At 49.2% G+C, this 15066-nt stretch overlaps 1 protein-coding gene across 1 annotated transcript in view; it reads right to left on the minus strand.

The window, feature by feature from the left end:
* The window catches only part of CD34 (CD34 molecule), a 142669-nt gene extending 128297 nt beyond the window's left edge, over nt 1-14372 (minus strand). The window contains exon 1 of the mRNA XM_069633268.1: nt 14157-14372. Within this exon, the coding sequence (XP_069489369.1) occupies nt 14157-14208 (52 nt within the window). The 5' untranslated portion in view covers nt 14209-14372. The remainder of the gene's footprint in view (nt 1-14156) is intronic.
* Nucleotides 14373-15066: the final 694 nt, after the last annotated feature.

Here is a 15066-nt window from a genome sequence, read left to right on the forward strand (position 1 = left end):
GACAGGCACAGATAACCGTTACCTGCAGGAGTGGCTATGAAAGCTGTAATGCTGTGATATTTTCCAAATGCCTCATTTCATCTCTGCCTGAGGAAGTGAAGACAGTCCACGAAAGCGAGGAAAAATGCAAAATAAAGGACTTTGTTAGCCTACTTAAGGTATTGACTTGTTCTTTTCTTCTGGATCAACATTCTATTCAACCCTGGGTTAACACAGTACAAACAAACCGACAAATTCAAATTAAACTATATATATATATATATATATATATATATATATATATATATATATAACAAAACACAAAGTGGAGAGGGGTGCACTCCAGTTCCCTGCACAGTAAACCTTCTCAGCCACTGGTGTTCTCCTCCTACCGGTTTCTGTGCTCTTCACATCGTCAGGGAAGCAGTCTTAACTTGCAGCTCACAGCAAGTGCAGGTGTTGACAATCAATGATGATTCTGCTGCAAGGACTTCTGGTAGCCGTAGTCATCAGGTTTGCAAGGAACAAGCTTACACCCAATCCCACAGTGGGGAAAGGGGGTAGTAGCCTACAGTGAGGCACTCCAAAGCAGGGCATGTGTCACCCTGGTGCAGCACCCTATATTTATAATGTTGATCCAGAACAAAATGAGTCAATACCTTAATTAGACTAACAAAGTCATTTATTTAGCATATTTGCAAGCTTTTGTGGAATGCCTCCACATCCTGGTCGATCCCCGTCTGAGTGAAACTACAGGTACTAGAAGGCAGTGGGAGAGCTGCCAAGATAGGTCAAAGTGGTCATACAGGAGGTCAAGCAAAATCCCTGTAAAGTCGAAAGCCTTTGACCTAAGAACTATAAAGAAAGCAAGGGAAGTGAATCCTGCCACATGAGACATTAAGGCAAGTGAATCCCGTAAACATTGAAAGTAAATGGGAATGTGAAGTTGGCAAGAGTGAACCCGGAAGAGGGATGATGATGAGAAAGGGGCAAAGTCTAAAGTCCCAAGAAACAGTGCGTTGACAAGAGTGAACCCAGCCGAGGGATGTCCACTGGAACTGTTTAAAAAGACATTAAGATTTGTGAAGGAAGAAAAAGCCATAGTGAACCCTGTGGGGGGGAGGCTGAAAACAGAGAGGGTCTGCGCCCGAAAGAGGGGGACCCAGGGGTGAAGCCATCACTGAGAAAAGCCATAGTGAACCCGATGGAGGGAGGCTGAAAGCAGAGAGGGGTCTGCGCCGGAAGAGGGGTACCCAGGGGTCAATCCATCACCCGAGAAATATGTGGAACAGAACTTTGTGTTTGTAGGTAGGCTGTTTTCTTGGTAAACCTATCAGGCCCTCTGGACCAAGAAACCACAAACACCGAAGGCCTTGATATTGACAGGAACTGTTTTAGGATCTAAGCCCGGAAGAGGGAGATCCAAGGGGTGAAAAGCTATCGCTCAACACTACGAAGAACATGGGTCCACACCCAGAAGAGGGAGAGCAAGGGGTGAAGAAGCCTCACCCTAAGTAAAACCAGGAAAACAAACTTTTATTTTGTTGAAGGAACTTGTGGTTTGTTATTTGAACACGTCAGGCCCTCAAAGGCAAGAGACTTTGAAAGTAACAGAGACCTGGCCATCGAGGCTCCTGATAAACTGGAACAGAACTGTCAACTTGTGCTGGGAAAGTCAAGTGGGTGCTGTGCTCCAAGATCCCACCTTTGCCCGTGCAAAAACGTGGGGAAAGGAGAACCAAGCTACCGCATCCTGGCATATTATTTGTGAGCACTTCTTTCTTTTCTTGAAAACCATCCCACACCCCTTATTTGTATTAGTTGTAAGGTTTGGCAATAGGTTTGTTAGTATAGGCCCTTTTTAATTGACACAGCGCTACTAGGACTGCCTTATTTTCATTTGATGGTCGACGCTTGCTTCCATCTTAGATTTAGGTTTAGATTAAGCTGCTTTCCAACCTGCATACAGTTTAATAAACACCCTTGAATTGTGATCACTTGTGTCTGTCTTTAGTGTTGCCACCATTGGGCCTTTTCTGGTCTTATTGTTAGTTATCTTCAGGATAAATATCTCCATTACCTGCCCACTCATGATCTTCGCTCTGGCTCGGCTTGTTTGCTTACTGGTCCTTCTTCTGAGAGGCACTGTTAACCATCTTGAAATCAAATGTCTTTTGAAAACCCTCCTGTTCGAATTAGTTTCCTCTGCTCTACCTTTACTCATCCTAGTGCCATGATACGCTTGGGAGACAGTGCACTCTACAAATTCTCATAACATAACATTATCCTCCCGAATAAACTTGATAAGCTTCTATCTAGACACAGACATCTCATTATCTTCAAAATAAACTTGATTGTCTTCTATGTGGACTCTGACCTTGCATTATCCTCCCAAATAAACTGATTAGCTTCTATCTAGACTCTGACCCCTCATTATCCGCCCAAATAAACTGATTGGTTTCTGTCTAGACTCTGACCCCTCATTATCCACCCAAATAAACTGATTGGCTTCGATCTCGACTATTACCTATCATTTTCCTCCCAAATATACTTGATTGGCTTCTATCTAGACTCATTATCCTCCCAAATGAACTTGATTTTCTGCTTTGGTTTCTTTCCACTTCACACTCTTAGGAGAGTTCTTCCATTTCTACTGTTCCCTACAAAGTCACAGTGCGCTGTTCTCTAATCTCCTGTAGTCTGGAATATGGAGTCTCCAAAGAGATTGGACTGCTGCTGTCTGCATCTTTCTGCGACTCGGTAGAGAGGACCAAAATGTGGCCACCTCTCTCCTTACATTGGCTACCTGTAGCTAGACCTATTGCTTTCAAATCTATACATCCATGATTCGAAAAAGGTAACCCCTTTGTCTCAGTTAAATTTCAAGAAATCTGCTACCCTCGCCCAGAAAAATTCCCACCACCCCTTCCTTCAACAGATCTTAGAGCGTCAGCCACATGTTTGTCAGGCTCACTTCAAGACTCTGCAACCCTCTGCCACTGCTAATCAAGAAATCCCTGACCACCCGTCTTTCTGACAAGCCCTAAAAACTGGCTTCATACGAACTGACTTCCGAACCAAAACATTCCGGAGCCCCACCTTATGATCAAGTGTTGAACTAGGGCTTTGAGTAGTATATTGCAGAGTCCCTGCAGTCTCCAAAAACTGCGTGTGAGCCTGGAAACTCTGTCGATCAGTAAAGGGAGTCTGTATGCATTTAGGGGAATTTGATGTCTACAGCTCAAGCAGAGCAGATGAAACCTCATCCCTGCAAATGGAGGCTATCCAACTGAGACTATGTGGATTGGGGGTTGAGGCCATTTTACTGTTAGAGCGAGCATTGCAATAAATTAAAAGAGCACCAATCCCAGTGTGCATTATGTGCTCAGAAGGGTTTCACGTGTGACTCACTATCACAGGCATATAGATCAAACAGAAACTTTTGTTGTCATTCATAAATTCCCAAAATACTCTTTGGTTTTATGCAAAACAGCTAGGAACCCAACTTTAGTGCTATTTGTCAATCAGTCTGTTCTCATGGGTTATATATTTATAAAAATAGGGTGATTTACACACCTATTTAATTGTTTGTGTACCGAGGCATTTATTTATAGACAGCACAGTTATTTGCAAACATAGCGAGAGATGTATTTAAAATAGGCAGACTAAATGCAAACAGAAACACCTGAGACCTTGTTAAGTGGCCCAAAGTACACGTTTGCAGGGTCCCCTAATGTATTGTTTGGGTCAGGCTGAACCCTATTTAGGCCATAGTCGGCACGTTTTAAGTCACCCGCTCACTTAGACAATGTCCCATTGTTAGACCTGCCAAACCTATCTCTCCGTTGTTGTAGATCAGGCCCATGAGAGGAAGTTTGCCTTATCAGTCATTGCAGTCTGCGTTGTCAATGGTGCAACACGTGAGAGGGGTGAGTGCATGGGGAACAGGCAGAGACCGCGAGTGTAGGCGTGCACGCCAGGATTACAAGTGGATGAGTGCTGGGCCAGAGGAGCGGTTTACGCAAAGTGGAGGAGAGTGGCAGCAGCACGCAGGAGTAGCAAAGATCTGGATTAAACTCGATGCTCTTGGTGTACGGGCGAGCGGGGCGCAATCAATGTGTCAACCTTCTAGCATAGATTCATGTTTCGCTCCTTGGTAAGCGATCGAGTAATATTAAGGCCCCCGTGCCCCACGTTGTTTAGATAATGCATTGGAATGAGGTGTGAGGAGACTTACGTTAAAGAACACTGTAAAGTCACGTGCTGGCCATGGCTTGTTAATATTTAAAGGGCTCCAGGTTCTTGGTAATTAAGCCTGTAATTGCATCGGAGCCACCTGTGTTATCTCCACTTGAGCTGCCCCCTTGGTCCAGTGCTTGGTGCATTGTGTCTGGGGCCTGGCATGAGGCGGGCCCTGCTCAGTCCATTTATAATTAAAGACGTGGCTTAGGCCAAGCAAACACTGAAAGTTGAAACTGGTGTCATCGCATGGTTGGTAGGAGTGCCACACCGTGGCAGCTTCCTGTGCCCTGTATCTCTTGGAAGTCGGTGGGGAGGGAAGGACGAGCACGATTGGCTAGGGAAAAGAGCTCAGATGGCTTGGCCCTCCTACGACCTAGCTAAATGAGGAGTTATCCTCTGTTCATGTATTTATGTAAATGTAATTGCCTTCTTTGTTTACAGGAAACCTTATACAGTGCATTTAAAATTCGAAAATCTTCCATTTCATCCTATTTTGCCATACTTATATTTTATTGGCGTTTTTAGATTTGAGTGAGAACATAGTGATTCGACAAGAGGTGCTTAGAAAAAGGTCACATTCCACCTTGGTTATTTCTTCCTATCTCACCCGCTCAACCCGCCTACTCATTTTCTCACCACAGACCAAGGCCTGGAATATCTGGCGTGGTTATGCACTGGGCTACGACCATATCTGGCACAGTGTAAATGCAGATTATCTCCACGTTCCTCTTCCTCGTCCCAGTACTCACCTATGAGGCTCCGCCTCCCATACAGGAACTTTTTTTTCTTCTCTGGAGGTATACAACCACCCAATTACCCATAATCCTCAGTTCTTTTTCTCCTGTCTCCGACAGGGACCAACTCTTCTTGGAGCGGGGCTCTGTGGAGCATCTTGGAGTGCCCTCCTAGGCGGCGTCTCTAGCAAGCGGCGGTGGTAACCTGGTGAGGTGGTGGTTCTTGGTCTCCCTGCGGGACTTGGGGTCTAGACCTACTGCTGCGGCTCTGGCTGGCATGGGGAGGGGGTTGGTATGCCCTCCCTGCTGCTTTCCTACTGCCAGCTCTACCTAGTTGGGGGCGAGCCCTCGTGGGCCTCTCGATTCTGTCGCTTCTTTGTGGCCTGTGGCACAGCTGTGTGCTCGTTCCGGGGGGTATGGGGGCTGGGTGGGGTTGGTGTGCCCCTTATCACCCTCGGGGCTCCTGCTGGGCTTGCTGGTCCTTGGTATGGCTGGTTTGCCTGCTGTGCTAGCCAATGCTGGTGGGATCCCATTAGCTTGTCTGGGGGAGCTGGGATCGACCCCCCGCCAGGTCTTGGCTTCAAGGAACCTCTCTGGCACTGGTAGATGGATGTTGGAGGTGCTAGTAGAATGGCAGTGTGTGGCACATGGGAATTTTAATTGTCCACCCCTGCATCTCTGTTGTCCGCTGCAGGTCCCTGCAGCGGTGGCAGTGCCTGGTTGGGGGCAGGGCCTCCCTTGGTCCCCCCCCCACATCTCCTGTGGTCAGCAGGTGGTGCGGGCCGTTGTGTTGGTGGGCCTACTTGGGTGCCGATCTTGCCTGTTTTTCCTCAAGGGAGGCGGAGTTCTGTGTTTCTGGTGGTTTCTCTTCCGGTTTCTTCTACCTCGGGGAGTCTCCCGCCTGCATGGTTAGTGCTTGGGCTGACCTGTAGCGAGGAGGCAGGTTTGTGTCCACTCATTGGCTTGGATATATGACATTGTTTTGAGTACGCTGGGAGGGATATGATTCAAACGCGTTCTTCTGTCTTTCCACTGTCCGTGGAGCGTACTTTTTCCCTCCTGTGATGCTTTTGTTGGACGCATGCTGGCGACGTCGTTGCTGCGCTGTTTTTCCTGTCTTGTACTGCAGCTGGCTCTTCTGGTTTGGGTGGAGATTCATGGCTGGTGCTCCTCCAGACTTGGTCTTTTCTCTGGCCTTGCCCGGTGTTGGGGCTTTTGGATGGTGGAGGTCCTGCTTCTGGCAACCCACCCTGCTGCTGTCTCTGTGCTGCTGGTTGTTTTGGTGTCCTGCCATGTGGGATGTGTGGAGGTCTGTGCAAGATTGGCAGTCTTTCTGCCCGGCCTTGCTGCCTTTTGTCTCCTTGTGGTTGCTGACTTTGGCTCCTTGTCCTGCCTGCTTCCGGGATCTTGCGGTTTGTGTGTGTCAATATGCTATTCTGGATGGACAGGCTGATGGCTCATCGGGCTGCATGCTTGCCTCTGTGCACTGCCTGCTGTGGAGGGTTCTGATCCTGGTGGGTCGTCGCAGCCTTTCTTCCTTCCGAGGTCAATGTATGGAGTGTCACTCTATGGGCTGATGTTGTTTCAGCGCTCTGTGCCTTGTGAGTGTGTGGTGCTGTGTATGCACTGTTTTGTTGCTGTTCGGAAGTTCGGCCCGCTTGGCCCGTACACGCTGCGGTTGCTTGTGTATTCCTGCTTCTGTTTGTTGCTGTGGATGTCTGCCTGCTCCCTTGTTCTTGCTGCCTAATTCTGTTTTGGTGTTGGGGCTGAGCTCTGACGGTCTGCCCCTACAAGCTTTGGCTCTGGGTGTTGATTGTTTTGGGGTGTCCGGTTCACCTTGCCCTCCCTGCGGGGGTCTCGTTGGTGGGGACTGTGTTTGGACTGTGCGTCATTGCCTGGCCTTATGGCTCATCCATTGTGTTTCTTATCCTGTTTTGGTGGTTTACTTTTGGCTCGGTGCAGTGATTGCTTTGCTGGATAGTGCTTGCTGTGGGGACATGTGGTTTGTGTGGTCACTGTTGCTTTCCTGGTCTCCCTGCTGTGGCTTTCTCTCCTTGGGCCTTGGACAGGGTCCCTGTTTGCCACTGTAGGCGGAGTTGGTGGATTCTTCTCTTGGGTTTCCCGGTTTGTGGCTCTGAAATGTGTGCTCCCTCTGGTTCAATGGAGGATTTGGTTGGCGTTCCTGGAGCTCCGGGTTGGTTGTTTTCCTGTATGGCGATGGTCCCCCTCCCCGGTCTGCTTCTCTGGTTGACCCTGGGATTTGGACATTTTGGTTCTGTGTCCTCCCACTGGGTTGCGTTCAGCCCTCTGTGTGTTTCCTGTGCTTCTGGCTTCCGTGGTGGCTCTTCTCCACCTACGCCTGGGCTGTGGTTGCCAGGTGCTCCGTGAGCGCTTGTCAGGGTCTGGCCTGGCATTTTCCCCTGCCACGTGTCATCTGCTTCTGGGCCCAGGGCCCGGCATTCTGGTGGTGGCTTTTCGTTGTTCCCATGGGTTCGCCCTCCTCTTGAGGCCTCGACTCCCTTTGTGTCTCTTCCTTCTTCCCTTGAGGCTGGGGGTGTCTGGTTCCAGGTCCTCTTTGGCGGTCTATGGACTTCGGGGGGTTCTGAGGGTTTGGCTGTTGGTGGCTCTTCTGCCTTTCTGCGAGTCTGCTGTTCCCCTTTCTTGGCCCCTGGTGCTTGTGGAGGTCTTCGGGGCTGCTGTACTGTTCCCTCTGATCTGGTCCTTCAGGATCTCTGGGGCTTGTTTTCCTGTTCTCTGCCCTGCCCTGGTCTTGGGGCTCAGTGTTGCTTTGGCCTGGTGTCAGCCCTCCTCCCCTGGCTGCAGCCTCTTGTCTCCCGGCAGTCTTCTCCGGGGTACTCCGGCGTCCCTGGTCTTGGATGCTTGTGTTTCTGGCAGTTGGGTCGCATGGCCTGGTGCTCCTTAGTCTGGCAGGGGGTCCTGGCCTGGTTGCTCCTCACTGGGGGTCCTTTTGCTGGGTGTCTGGGTGCCTTCTTGTTCTCTTTCTGCCTCTGGGGTCGGGACGTGATGTTACGGTTCTTTGGTCCTCCTTGGATGTGGTCCGCGTTTGGAGTGGGTAGCCGCCCTGGTTTCCCGGGTAGAGTGCTCGGGGCCCTGGGCCTCTTCTCTCTGTTTGCTCTTGGGGTTGGTTCCTTTGGGGGTGTGATGACTGGGGTGCCGTTATGGTCTGGCGTGGGGTGTCTTGGTCCCTGCTTGCTGATGTTGTCAGCCTGCTGGTTTCGGGGGTCTGTGGAGGTCTAGCCTTCTGGTGGTTCCTCCTGGCTCCCTCTCCTGGGTCTCGTTTCCATGGTTCAGTGCTCGGGGTGGTTCCCTTCTGGCGTGGCAGGTTTGGTTCTTCCTCCCTTTTGGGCTCTGACGGTTCGTACCCTCTGTCGCCGCCACGGTTGGGCCGAGCAGGTGTTTCGCTTTGTCTTGCCTCTCTGCGGGTGGGTCAGGGCTCTGTGTGATGTGTTGTGTAGACTGGCGGGGTGCTTCGTTGGCCTGGGGATCTCGCCTTGAGGCTTCTTCTGGGTTGCCTCTGGGCGGCCATGTGGTCTGCTCTCTGCTCCTTTAAGTGGGTTTGGCTTTCTCCTGTGGGTGTTGGAGTTGGTGGGCCTTATCGTGGTGGCCTTGGCTTTCTCCCAGCCCCGCCGGTATTGTATTTTCCTCTTTGGGGCCTGTGCCTTGGTTTCTGTTCTGCTGTCGGCTTCCTTGGGCCATTCTTGTCTGCTTGTTTTGGTGCACTTTGTTCTGCAGTTCTTGGGTGCTGTTACTGCCTTCAGCATTGTGGGAGTTGTCGAGGATCTGCTCTGCGTTACTGGGCTCTCCCATTTTTGTTGGTCCTTCATTGTGGCCCTCGATTTTTGCCTACTGTGCCTTCCAGGGGCGGGTCCTCGGCTGTGCTGTTGTCTATCAGCCAGGGGTTTGGGGGCTTCTGGGCGGCCGTTATCTGTTTCCTCTGCACTTTCTTTGCTGGCGGCTTCCTTGGTGGTTGGCCGGGCTTTATCGCTGGTTGCTGGCTTCTTGTTGGAATCTCGTGTTGGTTTTCCCTGGGGTGGGGGTGCCTTGGTGGTGCTCGTGTGCCTGTCTCTAGGGTGTTGCTTTGTTTGCTCCCGTGGGACCTTGCACTTCTTTTGGATTGGGTATTCCTCATAGGTGAGTACCTGGACGAGGAAGAGGGACGTGGAGGTAATGCTAGGATTACTTACTGGTAATCTTCATTACTCCTAGTCCTACCCTTCCCCGTCACAGTACTGCCGACCCTCTGCGCTAGCCTGTGGTGTGGACGGTCCCCTGTTCTGTATGAGCTTGTTGTGACCTGGGGAGTATGGGTAAGTGGGAGGTTTTATGCCTCAAAGGAAGACAAAAAAGGTTCCTGTATGGGCGGCGGAAACTCATAGGTGAGTACTGTGATGAGGAAGAATAGGACTTGAAGTAATGAAGATTATGGTAAGTAATCTTAGCGTTACATTACATGTGGCAGCCAGAGCAGTCCCGCTGTTGAGTACTTTACAATCATTGAGCATGGTTAAGGAATAATGGGGAAGTTACGGGAAACTGCAAGCGGTTGCAAAGCCTTATGCAGCATTAAAAGCAGGGGTAGACTGGGAACCAAAAGAGCCCCTGGAAATAATGTTAAAAGTGGCGCCATATTACACATGTTGAGCAAGCCCAACCGTTTTCCTATGAGAACATTTGGAAATAAAATAGATAACCACACAAAAGAGGCCCAGGGTGCAGAGGCCCACCGGGAAATCTCCAGAGTAGAGCACCCCTGATTACAAGCAGGCTTGGACGGTCCTTTAGAGCAACAGGGCAATGCCTGGAGTTCCAGCGCATATTTGTATGTTTTACCTAAATTAGCTTTATACCAGAATGGGGCAGTTTCCTAAGTTACTGCACTAGCTTTAACCAATGGTACTAAGCAAATATGTTTTCACATGTATTATTTGCAACACATTTTACCCAAAACACCCCCTTCGTTAGTACTCAGTCTGTTCTGAAAAGTGACAAATTGTAATGTGTGATTGTGGGCCGATTTCTCATTGGTGCCTGCGCAGATTTTATGGTCTAATCCGGCCCTGATTACAAGGCTGCATCTTAGAAAATGTAACCATTCCTAGCTTTCCAAGCAGGCTTTCCTCTGGGGCGGCTCCGCGGATCTACACGTGTGTTACTCTCTGCCAGAAGGTCGTTAAATGCGTAAAACTGAAGTATTTACACTTGCTTTCCCACATCCCAATGATATAACATTACGTAACATCTGATTTCACTCTGAATTGTCATTTTACTTTGTGTATACACACACCAGTGTTAATGAACTAGCAATAAACTGCACAAAGCCTAAAAAACGTCCAAAAGGCAAACGAGGAATTACATTAAAAAAATCAATTAACAAAATTGTCTTGATCTTTGATTTTTAATTTTGCCAGAAAAAGACACTTTTGACTGTTTTTTATTTCTTGCTGTATTTTGTTCTTTGGGTGATGTTTGCAATTTTGCTGCTTTAGCAATTGTTAGCACAGGGCCTTGCTCCCTTCAGCTAAGTGCACGCTTTGCAAGAACTACATCCAAATAACCTGTTGCAGAGTGGGGGTTCACACGGGGATGTGGCAGACCTCATGGTCACACGCTGGGAACATGACAGAATCGGTAAATGATCACAGTATGCAGTGGTTGGTTGGTAGTGCTGCTGAAACCCATACATTTGTTACAGAATGCCGAAACCATAATAGTTGAAAAAAAATAAGAAACACAGTTGTGGTCTCGGCAGCTGGGTACCCTGGTCCCTTACAGAGCCTGTCAGAATCCCTGCACCCTCCATCAAGTCGTTCCGCATCCCTCTCCCCTTTTCCTACAGACAATGAGTTGATGGCGACCTTCCTGCAGCACACCGACAATAACGATGTGTGTCTCCAAATATCAGGCTGTTCCCCACCTCAGCAGCTGCCTCTGTCACTGGTTCGCTCCTTCTACTTTTTGCTATAAAGAAACAGAGCACGCGCCACCAACACATCTGTGCTTATTTCTCTGGTTCAGCTGCTTTCGGCGATGGCTGGGATGACTCTAGCAAACTTGCACCTGGCAATGTGACTCTCGCCCAGAGAGCTGCCGGGGCAGCGGGGTCTTTCATTGCTGCAGTATTTCCCCCCAGTCTCTCTTTCGCAACCTCTGCCTGGGGACCCCTATTTCAGTGGGATCTTGAGAGAATGGACTGCAGGGGCTTCTCCGTTCAAAGACTGGGCTCAGTACGGAAGAAAAAGGCCTGGGATCTGGCATTGGAGAAGGCAGAGAAAGTGGGCGTGGAAACATGAATAGAATGACCACCTTTGAATGTTTTATATGAATCATGTAAGCACAGTGGGGACTTCCAGAAGAGAACAAGTCCTAGATATGTGGAGGTTTCGATGCATTTAAGAAGCGGACTCATGTTGGCATCACATTTCCCACGGTGAGCGGTGCCCCCAGAGTGACTCTTCGGCCACTGGGCAGTTCACCTTGAGCCATACCGGTGATAGGAGACTTCAAGGAACTTTGGAGGGCGGTGTGTATCTGCCTGCCTAGGGATGGCACACTATATTGACAAACATGGGCTCTGACCAAACCACCATGCACATCCAACATTGGCACCAACCCTAAAACGTGGGCACACAGCTATGGAAGCTCTGCATACCATGCCAAACGTACCACTCACTAGTCGACATTCAAACATGCTTGTTCTTAGCTGCACCCAAAGAAATAGAAACAATCGCAATGTGCCCTATGGGTCACCTAGCAAGGTATGGATGGTCCGCCAGGCCTCAAGCTACTAACTCTGCTCTTCTGATGCCCCTGTCCTCACTGTGCAACTCACACCTGCACAGCTCTGTCTCGAGTGTGCTGTTACATGGGTCCTGGCTACCATCTTGCCTTCAGCGGGTGCTAAGCATGGCTGCTGATTTACTAGCCCCTAAAAAGGGAAAAGCATGTTTGAGGCGCCTTGTGGTGTATCTAGCCCCGCCGGTTGCATCCCCATCCTCAAATGACCAACTTACCTGTGTAGGCACACCATGCACCATTGCACCCTTAAATGCTCAAGAACTCACAGCAGCCCATGGTGTGTCCGACACTTCAGAGGAAACGAAGACCCAATCTGCCCCTTGCATCGTGAGGTTCGTATGACTCAAGTTCCGCAAATGAGTTTAAATCACATTAGAAACCAAATAAAATGATACAGTCTGGCACACTCACTCCATACGTTACCTCAAGTCCGAGAGGAAGCACTACTTATGCTAAGGGCGTGTGTTTTCAGGTTTGTTTGTTTGTTTTATTTAGAATAGCGCTCCAGACCCAGGGGTAAATGGGCTCTTACGGACAGGTTACATAGTTACAGTATATGAGCAGTTATACAATTGTGGCGCTAACCTGCCATATATAGTATGTACAGGCATGTAATTTTCATAGAAGTGTATAATAGCACAGCATCTAGGGCGCTACACCTAGTGTGCATCTGTCAGTATTGCAGAGGTTGCCTCCTATGTGATGCACGTCGAAAGCAGCGGAGACCCTGTCAGCCCCCCCATTGAACCCCCTCCTAGACTTATCATTGAAATGTCCATGTTGCTATATATCTATGTTTTCTATAGGATCCACTGTGTGTGTGTGTGTGTGTATATTCCTATATATATATATATATATATATATATATATATATATATATATATATATATATATATATATATATATATATATATATATATATACATATATATATATATATATATGATCCTCTATCCTCTCTGTCCCCTCCTTTCTATATCCCTGTCTCTACCATCCACGTATCTATCCATCATTCATTCACCCATCCGATCGCCATTTATTCACCCATCCATTCGCCTATTGCAGGGTTCGAAATAAGGGTTTGACCAGCAGGGGCTGAAAGCAGCCCCTGGGTATTCAGCATCGCTCAATAAGTGGGAGCTACCTCTGGGGTAAAAGGAGGCGTTATGTAGTGTTCTGCAATTGTAATTCCCATATAAGGTAACTGTAACTTTGCAAATTATAGATGATCAATTATGCTTTAAGCGCCTTCTAGATGTGCCCTAACGCTCATTTATAAACATTCCCAAACATAAAGGTTTACAGTCACATAGATATTGTTGCATAGCACTAGTTTCCTTGAGGAGCAAAAAGTAGCTCCTGCTAACTGTTGGTGTCCAGCCAACCAGGCTCTCCTGGGCTCCAAACCGGAGCTAAATAGCTCCCAGCCCCCAGCAATTTCGAACCCTGTGTTACCAGCCATATCATGTACTTGTCCACCTTTTACTCACCCACCCATTTGCATATTGCCCGCCCACCCATCCATCCGGCAGCCAACCCAACCATCCACCCCGCCTCATTCACCACCACCCATTTGCTATTCCATCACAGGTCCATTAACCTACTATGCACCCGTCCATCCAACAACCCATCCATATCTCTATCCACCCAGCCCAATCCATTCACCATTAACCCATTCCTTACATTTCTCATTGATCTACTGTCTATACACCCATCCATCCACCCACCCAATCAGCCAGCCATTCCTCCATCCACTCACCATTCATTAAACTGGCACCTACTGTTCATCCATCCACCCTTTCATCCAACCAATCCATTCACCATGCACTAAATAACTACCATTGACCTACTATCTAGCCAACCATCCGCCCACCCATCCACCAGCCATTCCTCCACCCACCCACCATTCATTCACCTGTCACCTACTGTTCATCCATCCACCCTTTCATCCAACCAATCCATTCACTAAATGACCATCCGCCCACCCATCCACCAGCCATTCCTCCATCCACCCACCATTCATTCACCTGTCACGTACTGTTCAACCCTCTACCAAGCATCCACCCTTCCACCCACACATTCATCCACTGTCTCCCAGCCATTCACCAATGTATTCACACGACGATTTGCCTGATATGAGTTCATCCATGTTACATGTATAGTGTTCTAAAATAGCACGCATTGAACTGAACGTCACTTGTTGCACCCCCGGGATTCCCCAGTGCCCCCTCACTTGGTTTCACGGCAGCACACCAGGCAAGTACCGAGGGGGCGGCTTGGCAGGCTGGTACCTGAATCACCAGGTTGCCTTTACCTTTGTCACCAGTGGCGAAGTCACTTGCTGGGAACACGCTCGTGTCATTAAAGTGCCCTTTAAAAACTCACCTGCAAAGTTGGCGATAAAGAAAAGCGCCCAGAGCAGCTCCGTCCTCTTCATGGCTCTAGAAGTGCAAGAGGGCTGCGTCCTGAGGCTCCCTGCTGCTATCTCCCCGCACAGGCTCCGGATCTCTCCACGTCTGGCACTGTTGCTTGGAGGGCTTTGGCAGCGAATCAGCCTGGGAAGGGCGTGTGTCTTGCTGAGCTCTGGGAGGGGGGAAGAGTGTGTCTCCCAGCCGCCCTCCTCCTTCGCCTTTATAGAGCACTGTTCGAGGGGGCTGTGTGCTTGACACGGAGTTAACCCTTTAAGAGAGCACGTTGGAGTAAACGGATTATGCTAAAATCACTCTGCGATAAGAGACATCTCGTGCAGTTGTCATAACATCCTCTGAGATAGTTCAGTGCATTGAGTGCCTGGCGACTCGCCCTTTCACCCTCCCACAATTGATACAACATGTGCACGTACGAGTCTGATTAATAATAGTGAGCCTTTGTATTTCCGGCCTTTTACACCTGGAAGCACGCGGATGGAATGCGCTGCAAATGCACTTTATTGCATTGTAATGTAAAGTGGTATTGTTCAGCGCTTTCTCCCTTGCTGCAGAGGGCTCTCCGAGAAAAGGGGAAGGTGGGCGGGTTTGCTTGTTAGGCTAGAGGGGGTGGGGGGCAAGTGGGAATCATGAGGCGGCTCCTGAGAGTCCCGAGAGACGATATGATTACACATATGTGTGGCAGAGGCCCTTGGGGGGGCTTTTCATCCAGAGCGGAAGGCCAAGATCAGTCAATTAGAAGTCCGCGCTGGGAGGCAGGTTACCCGCTGGTGAGAGGGGTGCAGAAGCCAGCGTGGTGCGGCTTCTCCGTTAGTGTGCTACTGCATCTGCAGGCAGCTCATGCCACACGCACGTGCTGCGTGGTAAGT

The sequence above is a fragment of the Ambystoma mexicanum genome, chromosome 13 (genome assembly GCF_040938575.1).
Source record: "Ambystoma mexicanum isolate Mex_15411 chromosome 13, UKY_AmexF1_1, whole genome shotgun sequence".
Classification (NCBI taxonomy): domain Eukaryota; kingdom Metazoa; phylum Chordata; class Amphibia; order Caudata; family Ambystomatidae; genus Ambystoma; species Ambystoma mexicanum.